Below are 16,082 nucleotides of genomic sequence, written 5' to 3' on the forward strand. Positions count from 1 at the left end.
CTAGATCGAATCCCTGAGCTGACAAGGTAAACAAAAATCTGTTGTTCTGCCCCTGAACAAGACATAACCCACTGTTCCTAGGCCGTCATTGAACTTAAAATGTAAAAAAAAAACAAATTAACCATAAAAAATTAACATGCACGTGTGGAACAGTTGTTAATTAAGACACTAACACCTTACAGATGGTAGGCAATTAAGGTCACAGTTATGAAAACTTAAGACACTAAAAAGAGGCCATTCAACTGACTCTGAAAAACACCAAAAGAAAGATGCCCAGGGTCCCTGCTCATCTGTGAGAACGTGCATGAGGACTGCAGATGTGGCCAGGGCAAAAAATTGCAATGTCTGTACTGTAATACGACTAAGACAGGGAGAAAGGACGGACAGCTGATCGTCCTTCATGTCCCGCAGACCACGTGTAACAACACCTGCACAGGATCGGTGCATCTGAACATCACACCTGTGGGGCAGGTACAGGATGGCAATAACAACTGCCCGAGTTACACCAGCAACGCATAATCCCTCCATCAGGGCTCAGACTGTTCGCCTGTTGTAAGTCAGGTCCTCACCAGACATCACCGGCAACAACATCGCCTATGGGCACACACACACCGTCGCAGGACTGGCAGAAAGTGCCAGTCGCGGTTGTGTCTCACCAGGGGTGATGGTCGGCTTCACATTTATCGTCGAAGGAATGAGCGTTACACCGAGGCCTGTACTATGGAGTGGGATCGATTTGGAGGTGGAGGGTCCGTCAAGGTCTGGGGCGGTGTGTCACAGTATCATCGGACTGAGCTTGTTGTCATTGCAGGCAATCTCAACGCTATGCGTTACAGGGAAGACATCCTCCTCCCTCATGTGGTGCCCTTCCTGCAGGCTCATCCTGACATGACCCTCCAGCATGACAATGCCACCAGCCATACTGCTCGTTCTGTGCATGATTTCCTGCAAGACAGGAATGTCAGTGTTCTGCCATGGCCAGCGAAGAGCCAGGATCTCAATCCCATTGAGCACGTCTGGGACCTGTTGGATCGGAGGGTGAGGGCTAGGGCCATTCCCCCCAGAAATGTCCGGGAACTTGTAGGTGGAAGAGTGGGGTAACATCTCACAGCAAGAACGGTCAAATATGGTGCAGTATATTAAGAGGAGATGCACTGCAGTACTTAGTATCTGGTGTGGCCACCAGCTGCATTGTTACTTTTGATTTGACCCCCTCTTTGTTCAGGGACACATTATTCCATTTCAGTTAGTCACATGTCCGTGGAACTTGTTCAGTTTATGTCTCAGTTGTTGAATCTTATGTTCTTACAAATACTTACACATGTTAAGTTTGCTGAAAATAAACGCAGTTGACAGTGAGAGGAGTTTAGCATTTTGCAACAAAACATTATTCGTTTCTCTGAAACCATCAAGTGATTTCCAAAAACACAATGCCTGTACATTTCAAATGATGTGTTACTTTATATTTTCAGATTTCAAAAGAAACTTACCGGGCCGTGTGCAGGGCCCAAAACAACGCTCGGAGTTGAACAGGCAATAAAAGCAAGTTTACCAACATTTCTGAAAATTGATGTATAACATTTTGGAATGAAACTCTTCAAGGAAATAAGGGATCTCTCCTGTATCAAAAGCAATGTTTCCCCTATATTCATATATGACAACGATGATGACTGACATTAGGCTAAATCTTGGCTGCCACTGAAGTTATTTATACTTGGTCTTATACAAACATAGTTAAGGCCCCACAAATGTGTGACAAACACAAAACTGTCCCATATTCTTTTCATATATAAAACTCTGCCATTGCTGCTGAATTGATCCTTGACGGAACGCTGAAAGGGATGACCGCTTTATTCCTATAGTTAATTAAGAAAATAAGCATTAGCTCAATAACATTGGCAAGTAATCTTTTGCCAACATTGTACATACATGAATTGATAACCAGATTACTCCATATATACATGTACTGTATATGACAACTATGACGACTGATATTAGGTTACAGTCTCCCCACAGATGGCATCATTCTTTTCACATCAGTAGATGGTAGTCATGAGTAATACCTCATGTTCATTCATTGTCTCTTTCATTTCGCGCCGTTTGATCGAGCAGCCTGCATGACAGTGGATCATAATAACTAGCTGTGTGTGGTGTGAGGAACCTCATTAGCCATACAGAGTCTGTGATCCGACACCGTTCATTTGTGTGGCAGGGACAAAAGAGGCATTCAGCCTCGCATCCTGTGCATTGAGGAATTGGCGGTGTCCAAAATGGCAACCTATTTTCCGATATAGTGCGCTACTTTTGAACACAGCCCCTGGTCAAAAGCAGTGCACTATACAGGGAATACGGTGCCATTTGGGAAGCAGATATTATAGAAAGAAAAACATGTATTTGTACTTATTATAAATGATTCAAACAAGAGGCTCATTAAAGCGACCTCATTAACAACATTGCATGTATTAAGCTTGTTGACTCCCCCCCCACACACAAACTTCCTCGGCCGCACTGAATTAATGGGGCTGCTGTAGTCTAGTTAGAATTACATTCATGAATGAGACCCAGGCTATGTGACAGTTATCAGGAGCAACGCAGGCTCCAATGACTGTGCTGAGATAGAGAGCGAGAAAGAGAGAAAGAAATAGAGAGAAAGAAAGAAAGAAGAGGGGGAGACTGTGTGTGTGTGCGCAAGAGAAAGAGAGGAGAAAGAGATGAGAGCGGAGAAAGAGGAGAGAGAGAAAGAGAGAGTGGGAGGCGAGAAAGAGAGAGAGAGAGTGGGAGAGAGAGAGGAGAAAGATGAGAAAAAGAGGAGAGAGAAAGAAAGAGGAGAGAGAGAGAGAAGAGAGAGAAAGAGAAGAGAGAGAAAGAGAAGAGAGAGAAAGAGAAGAGCGGTTGTAGGTTTTCATTTGGCTAAAGAGGCAGGGACAGCGGCACCCTCTGCTTCGCTGTACATGTCAACACACAAACAAAAACGAGAAAGAGCGTGCTAAGCACAAAAATGTCGCTTCGAATTTCCAGCACTCTGCGCGTGAGCAACGTTTTCTTTGGAATGTCTGACAGAGTGGAGGCTGCTGAGGGGAGGACGGCTCACAATTGCTGGAACGGATCAAATGGAATGGCATCAAACATATGGAAACCATGTGTTTGTTGTATTTGATACCATTCCATCTCGTTCCGCTCCAGCCATTACCACAAGCCTGTCTTCCCCAATTAAGTTGCCACCAACCTCCTGTGGTCTGGCATGGAAGCGCAGGGGCATGTGCTACTGAGAGCACACGCTGGTATTCGACTCCGTAGGGGGCGAGGGGTGAAAAGGGGGGAGAGGGGGTTGGAGTATGCCAGAGACGGGCAGGATTACATTATAGACACATGGGTGGCTAGCAGGTTACATTTACTGTCTGGCATGCGGCAGGACCTACTCAGACTCCTGGGTTCATAGACTGGGGAGGGAGGCAGGAAGGGTCCTTCATGACTCAGCCACTGGCTCTCTCAGGCTACGGCTGCATCCCAAATGACAACCTATTCCCTATATAGTGCACTGTTTTTAGACCAAGACTCGACTGTTTTTAGGCAGCCCAATTCAGATCCCCCCCCCCCACACACACACACTAATTGGTCTTTGGACCAATCACATCAGATAGGTCAAAATAGCAATTACTGAAAAAAAGATCCGAATTGTTCCGCCTGAGTAAACACAGCCTACGTATTGCCCCAAGTAGTACACTATGTAAGGAATAGGGTGTCAATAGGAACGCAGCCGGAGTCTCTTTAAGGCTGAGAGTTCAGGCTGGACGTTGATGACTCTTATTTCCCCCACTGTCTCTGAGCACAGAGAACCATGTCACCCTCCGGTCAAGTTCTGCTCAAACCAGAGCAGACAAGGGAAATTAGACCAGGAAATCAATGCATTATTAATAGTGACGGAGAAAAGAAAAATGACACAGTTACATATCGGGAATATTATTTCTGACGATATATCGTATCGCTTTGACAATATCGCAATGTTATTTGCGTGTTAGTTGGCTATACCAACATTTGTCCTTCATAGTTTGTTCTCCATCTTTTCAAATAGGGAACCATTCTGTTTTTAGCACTTATTTCCATGACTGATCGAAACTCTTTTATTCACGTCTCTCTCTCGTCTCTCTGCAGCAGACATATGGTGAGCGATATGTTTGGAACATCGAATAAAATCACAGTCTCGAATCGCAATACATATAGAATCGTGAGAATCGCAACACATATCGCCAAATAAGCATCGCAATCTCGTATTGTGTGAGGTTCCTGGCAATTCCCAGGCCTAAATTATTAATCAAGCTTGTTCTGCAAAACACTACACATACTAGCCAAGCCTGTTTTGGCAACAAAGAGCAGAGTGGCCAAATGAAACCATTTTGAAGCAGTTAATTGCACTAATCTAGCTAATTGATCCACATCCTGCCTCCGGGAAAACACGGCCCTATAGCTCAAGTGGAAAGGGTGGTATTTGGAGATTGCTTGACGTGAGCGCAATAGTTTTTCATTAGACCTTTCCAGTACACTTCAGAACCTATTCTTCAGTGTGTTTGCTTTTCCATATTGCTGAAGTGCCCTAAGTCAGACAGAGTCAGGGTTAGGGTCCCAAATGGCACCCTATTCCCTATTTAGTGCACTACTTCTGACCAGAGCCCTGTGGAAAGCAGTGCACAATATAGGCAATAGGGTCCCATTTGGGACAGAACCATGGTTTATGCTCCTAGTATTTCACCCTTTATTTTGGATTCTGCCCACCTAGCAATTAGGTTGCTAGGGGAAACTGCACATAGAGCTAACATGTGCAGTGACTCTATCCTGGCTGGGCAATTCACATTGCAATAACTCCTTGTGGTGAGCAAATATCCTGTATTACAACCGCCAATATCCCCCTGCATTACAACCGCCAATATCCCCCCGCATTGTACAACCTTCACTGCGTCCCAAATGGCACCCTATTCCCTATATAGTGCACTAATGGGTCCTGTTCAAAAGTCGTACACCATATAGGCAATAGGGTTCCATTTGGGATGCGTCTCCCATGTGGAATGGGCTAAATTATTAAGATGTGGGTATTTCGGAGGCAAACGTTGGCTCGCGGCAGTCATTATGGCTACATTAGCAGACTCAATAAAACGCAGAGTTTTTGTTTGAATGCATTCTGTAAGCCCATGAACCAGACACATTTCAGTAGGAACAGTGCTTTTCTTACATTATGTAACTCAACAATCTGTTACTGTGTGCTGAGAAATGTGGCCCCAGATGACACATTTGCTAATAACATATCTGATAGGATGCAGTTGCCCTAGATCGAAAGTCACCATGTTCTTCACAAGTTTAAGTTTAGGGGTTGGTAAGCTGGTCCTAGATCTGTGCCTAATGACAACTTCTGCCCTAATAAATCCATAAAGTTGGATTACTATAATTGACATGAACATATATTTGTAATGCTGACAAAAATGGAGAGTTACCAGCTGCCCTTATCATTATAACCCCTGTAAGCCACACTGGCGAAGAAAATCACTTAGCACAGGGGTGTCAAACTCATTCCATGGAAGGCCTAGTGCAGGGTATTCCCAAACTCGTTCCTCGGGACCCCAAGGGGTGCTTGTTTAGTTTTTTGCCCTAGCACTCCACAGCTGATTCAAATAATCAACTAATCATCAAGCTTTGATCATTTGAATCGGCTGTGTTACATCATGCCCAAACCGGTCCGCCATCGTGCGCAAATTGATTTTGTCCCCCCAAACCAAACGTGATTTCAACACAGGTTGAAATATCAAAACAAACTCTAACAATTATATTACATTTGGGGACAGGTCGAAATGCATTAAACATTTATGGCAATTTATCTAGCTAGCTTGCAGTTGCTAGCTAATTTGTCCTATTTAGCTAGCTAGCTTGCTGTTGCTAGCTAATTTGTCCTGGAATATCAACATTGAGTTTTTATTTTACCTAAAATGCACAAGGTTCTCTACTCCGACAATTAATCCACACATAAAATGGTCAACTGAATCGATTCTAGCCCTCCTCCTTCCAGACTTATTTTTCTTCTTTGGACTTTATGGCAATTTGCAACTAACCGACCTCAGCTTAGCAGGACTTGCAGCGTGCCTGGCAATGCAGACGCTCATTGGCGCTCGCGAGCAGCGTGGGTGCAATGATTGAATAACATGTATGTATACATTTATTTTGCCACGCTCGCGCACATGACTCGACCGGTGTGGTAAGCATGTTAAGGCAAAACCCAAAACACGCACGCTTGGGTTCCCGTTGACCGAGTTTGGGAGACGCTGGCCTAGTGTCTGCTGGTTTTTGTTTTTGCCTTTTAATTAAGACCTGGACAACCAAGTCAGGGAAGTTCCTTACTAATTAGTGACCTTAATTCAATCAATCAAGTACAAGGGAGGAGGGAAAACCCGCAGACACTCAGCCCTCCGCGGAATCCGTTTGACACATGTGCCTTAGCGCGTACTATTTTATTTAGAGCTTGTGTGTCATCCGCCGGGCGCTATATTAAAAGGCAGAGGATGGTTGAGGAGCTTGAATGACATCTCCAGTTATGGGGACACGCAGAGAACGCCATGAGGGGGAGAAAGAAGTTGAGTCCCAAATGGCATCATATTCCCTATATAGTGCACTACTTTGGACCAGGGCTCTGGTCAAAACTTAGTGCACTATTGTTAGGAAAATTATAATTAAATGACTGAACAAATCATTTTTAATGGAACTGTAACTAAGTAAACTTATACTCTGTTTTATTATATCTGATTAACAATATGAGTTCATAAGAAGGGATTGTGTGACACGGACAAGGAGTAATTAAATATAACGAACACCATTCCAACTAGGAGGAAAGGAATGGTTTGTGGATTAAGTAAACAGATAAGGTAGTTAACATATGGTTGAACCGACAAAACTGAGCTCTGGGGTGTTTTAGATAAGACAGTGAGTGCATTCCTAGGTTCTGTTCATCAGAACTGTCAGCTAAGTGGTGATCGATAATGTTGAGGAGTCAAAAGTTCATTCAGTTGTGTTGTGTGTCCTGTGTATGTGCTAGGGGGGTCAGAATGAACTTTAAAGTTCCCTTTGTCCCGGTCGAGAGGAGGGGATTCTGTTAAGCAATTAAATGACGTCATGTTATTGTATATAAACTGTTGCTCGTGGTAACGTGGCAGCGCGCTCCGAGAATAAATTATGTTACCTATTATTGATAAGACTGGTCTCCGTCTATTTTATGCAAACAAGAATCTTACAAATTCTCATAAAATAGATTAAGGGAATTCAATTAATGAAAACACATTGGTATAATTAAATTACAGTAACAACTATATAGGGAATAGGATGTGTTTTGGGATGCAAACAGTCAGAGCTGTGCTGCTAGGCCAGGCTAGTGTACCTTCACACCTAACAGGGTTCGGAGGACACACTCCCACAGAGGAAAGTACTAGGAGTCACTCTTCATCCACTGCTATGGAATCTAAGTGGAGATCCAAGTAAGATTTATTCTGGAGAGATTTAAAACACAGATGCTGAAAGTTAATGTCATACTTTTTAATGTGATCAAATCAAACTTTATTTGTCACATGCGCCGAATACAACAAGTGTAGACTTTACTGTGAAATGCTTACTTATACCCTTAACCCAACATTGCAGTTCAAGAAGAGTTAAGAAAATATAAAGTAGACTAAAATAAAAAAGTAACACAATAAGGATAACAGTAATGAGGCTATATACAGGGGGCACCGGTACCGAGTCAGTGTGCGGGGGTACAGGTTAGTTGAGGTCATTTGAACATGTAGGTGGAGGTGAAGTGACTATGCATAGATAATAAACAGCGAGTAGCAGCAGTGTACAAAAGGGGGGGGGGGGTCAATGCAAATTGTCCGGTGGCAATTTTATTAAGTGTTCTGCAGTCTTATGGCTTGGGGGTATAAACTGTTGAGGAGCCTTTTGGTCCTAGACTTGGAGCTCCGGTACCACTTGCTGTGTGGTAGCAGAGAAAACAGTCTATAACTTGGGTGACTGGAGTCTGACAGTTTTATGGGCTTTCCTCTGACACCACCTATTGTTTAGGTCCTGGATGGCAGGAAGCTAGGCCCCAGTGATGTACTGGGCCGTACACAGTACAACCGGTCAGGATGCTCTCGATGGTGCAGCTGTAGAACCTTTTGAGGATCTGGGGACCCATGCCAAGGTTTTGTCGTGCCCTCTTCATGACTGTCTTGGTATGTTTGGACCATGATAGTTCGTTGGTGATGTAGACACCAAGGAACTTGAAACTCTCGACCCGCTCCACTACAGCCCCATCGATGTTAATGGGGGCCTGTTCGGCCCGCCTTTTCCTGTAGTCCACAACCAGCTCCTTTGTCTTGCTCACATTGAGGGAGAGGTTGTTGTCCTGGCACCACACTGCCAGTTCTCTGACCTCCTCCCAATAGGCCGTCTCAACATTGTCGGTGATCAGGCCTACCACTGCTGTGTCGTCAGCAAACTTAATGATGGTGTTAGAGTAATGTGCAATAGAGATTGCATCATCTGTGGATCTGTTGGGGCGGTATGCAAATTGAGTGAGTCTAGGGTTTCTGGGATGATGATGTTGATGTGAGCCATGACCAGCCTTTCAAAGCACTTCATAGCTACATACGTGAGTGCCACGGTGCGGTAATCATTTAGGCAGGTTACCTTCGCTTCCTTGGGCACAGGGACTATGTTTGCATGCTTGAAACATGTAAGCATTACAGACTCTGTTAGGAAGCATTTGAAAATGCCAGTGAAGACACTTGACAGTTGGTCTGTGCATGCTTGGAGTACACATCCTGGTAATCCGTCTGGTCCAGCGTCTTTGTGAATTTTTACCTGTTTAAAAGGTTTAGTTCAGAGAGCGTTATCACACAGTCATCCAGAACAGCTGGTGCTCTTGTGCATGCTTCAGTGTTGCTTGCCTCAGAGAGCATAAAAGGGTATTTAGCTTGTCTAGTAGGCTTGCGTCACTGTGCAGCTCGTGTCTGGGTTTCCCTTTGTAATCTGTAATAGTTTTCGAGCCCTGCCACATCCGACGAGCTTCAGAGCCGGTGTAGTAGGATTCAATCTTAATCCTGTATTGACGCTTTGCTTGTCTGAGGGCATAGCGGGATTTCATCACTGCCAAGTATGACACTGGTGTGGGTTGTCATTTATTTAGACTACTGGGGTCAATCAAAAGTCTTAATCATGGGGGATCTCCCCCATGTCCCAGCTCTTAACTTCTTGGATATAGGGGGCGCTCTTTTAATGTATGGATAAAAGAACGTTCCCGTTTTAACCGGGAGTAAACGAGTGTACACATCTGAGTGCTTTGGAGTGGACCTGGAAGTGGCCTTCGAGTGACATAATGACTGGGACAAAGTGACCCTTCGGAAGATAAAACGTGTCCAAAATCATTGAATCTAAAGTGACCGGTTGCGTTCATTAGGCATCAAATTGAGAAAAACACTGAAACGGGGATTTGTCCAGGTGGTCATTTTTGTTATCCCTTTCAAAACGCACAATATTGAATGGAAAGTTCTTGTCAGGTGTTTGAAAGTAGAGTACAGAGCCAACTTCTTTATGATACCAAACCAAAGAACTCTGCCGAAATTCAATTCCTACAACTTCAAGACAAAAAATCTAGCCTGACTGGCCTCCCAATACACAGAGCAAGGTGATGTATGATACTACAGCTCTGGGCCTCCACACACAATGATCTCCTGTCAGACAAGGAGCAGACTCATTCTTCTTCCTTAATGGTCAGCCCCGGTGAACGAGACAAGGACATATGGTCCGTCCTGCAAGGCTGTCACTTTGAGAGTAACCATATACTTAGCCTGCATCCCAAAATGTACCCTATACCAACATAGCTATACACTATATGGTAATAGGGTGCCATTTGGGACTCATCCTTAGAAGAGATGTGCCTTGGCGGTGGCCCCTTTCGCTAGGGGTCCATTGACAGAAGCTTACAGACCCTAAGAGTGGAGAGGCGGTGAGAACATGAGGGGTAGAGGGTGGGGGCACGGCTACTTACGTCTGTGTCGGGACCCTTATCCGCCCCGGGGCAGCAGAACGTGACAAACTCATGGCACCTCTTGTGGACCACGAAACAGCAAACTGTAGAGAGAGAGAGAGAGAGAGAGAGAAAGAGAAAGAGAGAGAGAAAGAGAAAGAGAAAGAGAAAGAGAAAGAGAAAGAGAAAGAGTGAGACAACTTGATCTGTTTTACAGTATCATAGCTTTAGCATATCTAAATTAGCCTGAAGTCTTACAAGACAGAACAGACACCACTAAGAGCAGAGGGGGGGAAAAACACGGTCTGGCTAATCATCTCTCCAGATGGCTTGTACAGCCTACCGCAGCCAAAGTACTGTACCACTACCTCCTCACTGTCTCGCAGGCCTTACAGGCGCACACACAACGGCACGGCACGGTACTGCATTCTCACAGCCTCATTGAGTACACCCAGTGTGTGGCTACGCTAGCACCACATTGGAAACCGAGCTAAGCTCAGACACTGGGGATAATGGTGGTGGTGGAGCTGAGTGTATTGGCTGCTTGAATAACAGATAGTCTCTGAAGGCTCGGTCTTTTAGCATGGCTACAGACTGCTGTCTGTGCCAATAGATCTCTCAGAATTGTAGCTATATATTTTGTATCTCTTTCCATCTCTCCAAACTATAGTACACTGAACAAAAATATAAATTGAACATGTAAAGTGTTGGTCCCATGTTTCATGAGCTGAAATAAAAGATCCTAGAAATGTTCGTTACGCACAAAAAGCTTATTTCTCTACAAATGTGATGTAAACAAATTTGTACTTGTCAGTGAGCATTTCTTATTTGCCAAGATACCTGACAGGTCTGGAAAGAAACTGATTAAACAGCATGATCTTTACACGGGGGACCATAAAAGGCCATTCTAAAACGTGCAGTTTTGTCACACATCACCAGAGATGTCTCAAGTTTTAAGGAGGTGTGCAATTAGCATGCTGATTGCAGGAATGTCCCCCAGAGCAGTTGCCAGAGGATTTAATGTTAATTGCTATACCATAAGCCACCTCCAACGTCGTTTTAGAGAATTTGGCAGTACGTCCAACCGGCCTCACAACCACAGACTACGTGTAACCACAACAGCCCAGCACCTCCACATCCAGCTTCTTCACCTGCGGGATCGTCTGAGACCAGCCACCCGGAGAGCTGATGAAACTGAGGAGTATTTCTGTCTGTAATAAATCTATTTTGTTGGGAAAAATGAATTCTGAATGGCTGGGTCAGGCTCCCCGGTGGGTGGGCTCCCAAGTTGGTGCCATGGCTGCACCCCTGCCCAGTCATGTGAAATCCATAGATTAGGGCCTAATGAATTTATTTCAATTGACTGATTTCCTTATGAACTGTAACTTAGTAAAATTGTTCAAATTGTTGCACGTTGCGTTTATACTTTCGTTCAGTACATGTCTCTATATCCCTGGCACTCACAGGCCCAGCCAAACTTAATTGCCTTCTGTGCTGTTAGCTCTATACTAAATGAATGGCACTGATGTTCAATAGCATTGATGTTCAGAGATGCACCGCAGTTAACAGCTACCACTAGTAATTGTTACCTCTTTGACCTTTTCATGACCCAATATCAACATGTAGGCTACATTATATTAGCAGACGGTGAGAGGGTGGGTAACAATGTACTAAAGAGTTGTTTTTTTTAACATCATTATCACAGTTTCTGTAGTAGAAATTTTAACTAAATTCTAAGTAGAAGGGTGCAATGTGCCCACTCAAAGCGAAGCTTCTTTTAGCTTTCAAACCAACATATAGGCCTACTGACCAACAAAACCAGCCTAACGGAGTATCGGCTGGACCTACAATTATTCAGGAAGTCTGATCTGGCTGAAACACAGTAAGCATCAAGGCCAAACGTCTCACATCAACGATGGCCAAATGAATATCAACAACCCCGGCCCATCTCACCCCTAACATACTGGCTTGTTCAGACCAGTCAATACCCATCGCGAGACCACAACCCATAACTCGTATTACCACAGCCACCCACATGAAAGCCGTCAATCCACGCCGTAAATCCAAATGATGAATAACTAACTGCCATAAGTCTGCAGTATAGCCGGCGAATGGTCTGAAGCCTCTATTTACCCCGATAGATCGTTATGAACTGCCACATGACGCCACAGAGTGTAAACAGTGAGTGTGGTCGCAACAAACCAACACGCAATAAAAATGATCGCTCAAATTCTATCCCCTATTCACAATTAGTTTGGTTTCTGAACCACGTCAGTTAATGATATACAGTAGGTAGACAATTATAATTTGCGTGGCACAACTTCCTTTGAGGCCGGGAAGGACACTGCACTGGACACTGCACTGTCAGGCCCCAGCCGCCAGAGAGATGTACAGCGGTCTATAATCTCTAATAAATGCGGAGGAAGAGGTGAACTATGGTCTCTCTGCGGCATTAAAAACGTCCATAATAACGAGACCCATTAGACAGGCTAAAGTCTCGCAGCAGTTCAGTCGACGTCTATTCTATTTCAGTGCTCCCAAACTGCTCTGAGAAGTGCCTTTATTGTATTTATTTTTAGGACCACTTTAGAGGAACCTGCTGCTCCAGGAGAAATTGGGTCATTCTGAACAATAGGGCACATTGCAGTTCACCTGACCCAACCTGTAACCTGCCCTGAGGCGATTGTTTCTTTATTGGAGTTTCTGGAAGGGGCCACGTTCCTCGCTAGTGGTTGAAAGAGAAAGGTCAAAGGGCAGAAGGCTGAAGATGGAAGAGGTTACGGCTGCGTCTCCATGGATACAGGCCCTAGTGTCCTTATTAGAGGAGATATCTGCCGGTGAAACTAGACCCACTGTTCTCCTACAGGCCCGAAAGGAGCACTTAGGGCTTCACCACTGTTCCATCACCACCGCCATGTTGGAGCAACAGTTTCATTAGAGGCCTAAAGAACAGACAAGCCTTCATGCAACTGAACTGTTGCCATAGGTTAATGGGATCCACTTTGTAGACTTGTAAATACAGTGGGACTGTATTGAGTGACGATTCAAATCTAATAGCAGGACCTTATTAGTCAGAGTTTCACGGTTCTATGAGAAAGGATGAGCCGAGCATGCAACGGCTGTACTTGGGTCGGTGAAACTCTCAATGGCTGTGAATCACTACACAGTTCCTGGCTCAGGAGCAATGTGGACAAAGTGGTGGATTTGCAGGACTGCACTTGGATCAGAACAAGAAGTACAGTTAAAGGGTTAGATCAAACAAATTACAAAATGACACATTGGTTCCCCCTGTAAGCAGTCTATGGACAAGGTATGACAGCAAGCCATGCTTTGGGTTTATTTCCCTGGCACGGTTTCCAAATGCTAATGTTTTAGCATTTGTGGCACAAATCCCATCCTGGTAGCATTATTAGTCCTGGTTAGCGTTATTAATATGTTTTGCGCAACATGTCCAAAACCTCAAATTGGTTGTGAAGCTCAACAAAGTCACTTATCGCTGATTTGAACAAAAAAAATGCTTATATCTGTACTGTGACTTGAATGGGAGTCACGGTACCAATATTATAATTTTGAGCATTTGGAAACAGTGCCAGGGAAACTTAACTAAAGCATGGATCAATGTCAAAACCTGGTCCATAGACTGCTGACAGGGTAAGGAAATCAACATTGTAATTTTGAAATTTGGGTAAACTATCCCTTTAACAACGGTAGACTGATCACTAAGGCTGTACCTGGATCAGAAATAACGGCGTCAAAAAGACTTTGTACGACTTGGTGAGGTTTCAAAAGGCTTTGCATTCTAATGGAAAAGGAGAAGTAAGTGAGCCGGTGAAAACGGAATATGAAGAGCAGAGAGAAAATGTCATGTTGACTTTTAATGAAGGGTCTCACTGTGATCTAATTATTTCACACCGAGGGCACCATGAATTATGAAGGGGCCACAATGTAATGTGGATGTTACAATAAATACTTATTACATCTTCAAATACGCCTCCAGCAGCAGAACAAGGGATTCCTAACTGAATGACAATGTCTCTCTTTCCCTGCCGTTGTTCCCAACTCAAATCAAACCACGCTCACGTCATGGCGAATGGTTGCAATTCAAAATCCGTTCGTTTCCGTCATTCACTGCTGTGGAATGAGGATTGAGGCGGAGTCGAGAATGGGAATGTGTTTGGGATCTGGAATAAGGGATCAAGATATGTAGACATCAGCGCATTGACTTGATTATGAAGTATGTGTCAGAATAATATGATCGGGGGGGGGGGGGGGGGTTAGAATCGACCTTTGGCAAGCAAGGCATCCCATTGCCGGCTCTCACAACAGGCTGTTCGATGTCACTTCGGCTTAATCACGCTACTGTTATCATTAACTGTTTAGAACAGTTTGCTGCGTACGAGGAACATTAAAAACACAGATTTGTTGAAAACTGCTGGCACGAGGCAGCATTGCTTGTTTTTTTATACTTTTAGTTAGAACATTGGGTGAGCTTGACCCTGACAAGCATAATTGCAATAATTATATTGATTTACAAAAACCACCCTTTTAAGTTGCACAAAAAAAGTGCTGGTTCTAATGGTGAGGTGAGCCTCTAAAAACAAGTATACTGAACTCCAGCTAAAGGCCTGATAGTCACTTCTGTGTGTCTCAGTGTCTCTCGGTTATGGTGTGAAGTGCTCTTGAGAGGGGAACAAGAGAAGGTGTTTAAGAGCAGAGCGCCCTGCCTCTAACCCGACTGTGCCAGGTCTTTCATGTCACGCCAAAGAGACTGAGGAGAAGTCAAGGACAGGGGAGTAGGACAGTCAGTCACCACACCAGGGAGAGGGGGGAGTCTGGAGACGACCTCCAATCGATTGTGGCACTGAATCAACCTCGACCCAGACACGGATAGTCCGAGGGTGGGTGGAGGAGACCGGGGATAGAAGGGAAGTGACATTGATAGAATGCTGCTTGCATCATAAACCAACCAGAGAAGCCATAAATAAGGAAACTACCAAAGTGCTGAAACACTAATAATGCACAATAATGCAGAGCACTCAGCTAAATGGGACCTGAAAATCTTTTTCAAATCATACAGTAATTCTAAGAGATCCAAATTGGTTTCTTTTTATTTAGTGTGGTGCGTATTATGGACTCAAGTGCCTATTATCTGTAATCACTTGCATTGCAATACGGCGAAACCACAACCATTAAGACAATAATGACAACGATTATGATCACCATAGCAACAATAATGATGACGATACAAATGATGATGATGATAATAATAATTATGATGAAAGTACGGATAATAAATGGGCATAATAATAATAATAATATGATGATGATGATGATGGCTGTCCGCGGTTAGGTTATGGTAATATCATAAACTCACAGATCCAGAAGTGGAAGGGGTGACAATATTTCCCAAAATCTGCTCCTCTCTGATATAATATAAACCACGGCCTGAGTGGATGACAGAAGGAGTAACCATCTTTCCTGTTAAGTAACGGCGTGGATGAGTTCTAAAAACAGGAGAAATAAATGAATTCAGACATTATTGTGTTGTGTGATTTATTCCCCCTCAAGCCTGGCCAACTCCAATATTTCTGTTTTAAATGGGAAACAAAAAATGTGGTGGAGAAGAAGCGATAGGTTATAGATTTGGCTTGGCCATCTTAGTGGTAATAATATGTGTCTGTTATCCACATAAATCTGTCTGATCGATGCGTTCAGATAATACTAAGGTACAATGCAGCCTTTTTCTATCTCAATATCAAATAACTTCTGGGTAACAATGAAGTACCTTACTGTGATTGTTTTCAAATAGTCAATAATAATCCAAAATAGCTTCTTCGCAAAGTGCATTTCTCAATAAATCATTTTGCTAGGATTGTCTGGGAGTGGTCTGAGTGGGGATGTCGCGACTTCGCCCGAAGTCGGCCCCCTCGCTTTGTTTGGGCGACGTTCGGCGGTCGACGTCACCGGTCTTCCAGCCATCGTCGATTCCACCTTTCATTTTCCATTTGTTTGGTCTCATCTTCCCACACACCTGGTTTCAATCCCA

At 44.0% G+C, this 16,082-nt stretch overlaps 1 protein-coding gene across 1 annotated transcript in view; it reads right to left on the minus strand.

Moving 5' to 3' along the window:
• The window catches only part of LOC109865703 (protein kinase C alpha type-like), a 210,029-nt gene that overhangs the window by 131,956 nt on the left and 61,991 nt on the right, over positions 1-16,082 (minus strand). The window contains exon 3 of the mRNA XM_020454088.2: positions 10,058-10,140. Within this exon, the coding sequence (XP_020309677.1) occupies positions 10,058-10,140 (83 nt within the window). The remainder of the gene's footprint in view (positions 1-10,057; positions 10,141-16,082) is intronic.

This window comes from Oncorhynchus kisutch, linkage group LG20, assembly GCF_002021735.2.
Source record: "Oncorhynchus kisutch isolate 150728-3 linkage group LG20, Okis_V2, whole genome shotgun sequence".
In the NCBI taxonomy this organism is placed as follows: domain Eukaryota; kingdom Metazoa; phylum Chordata; class Actinopteri; order Salmoniformes; family Salmonidae; genus Oncorhynchus; species Oncorhynchus kisutch.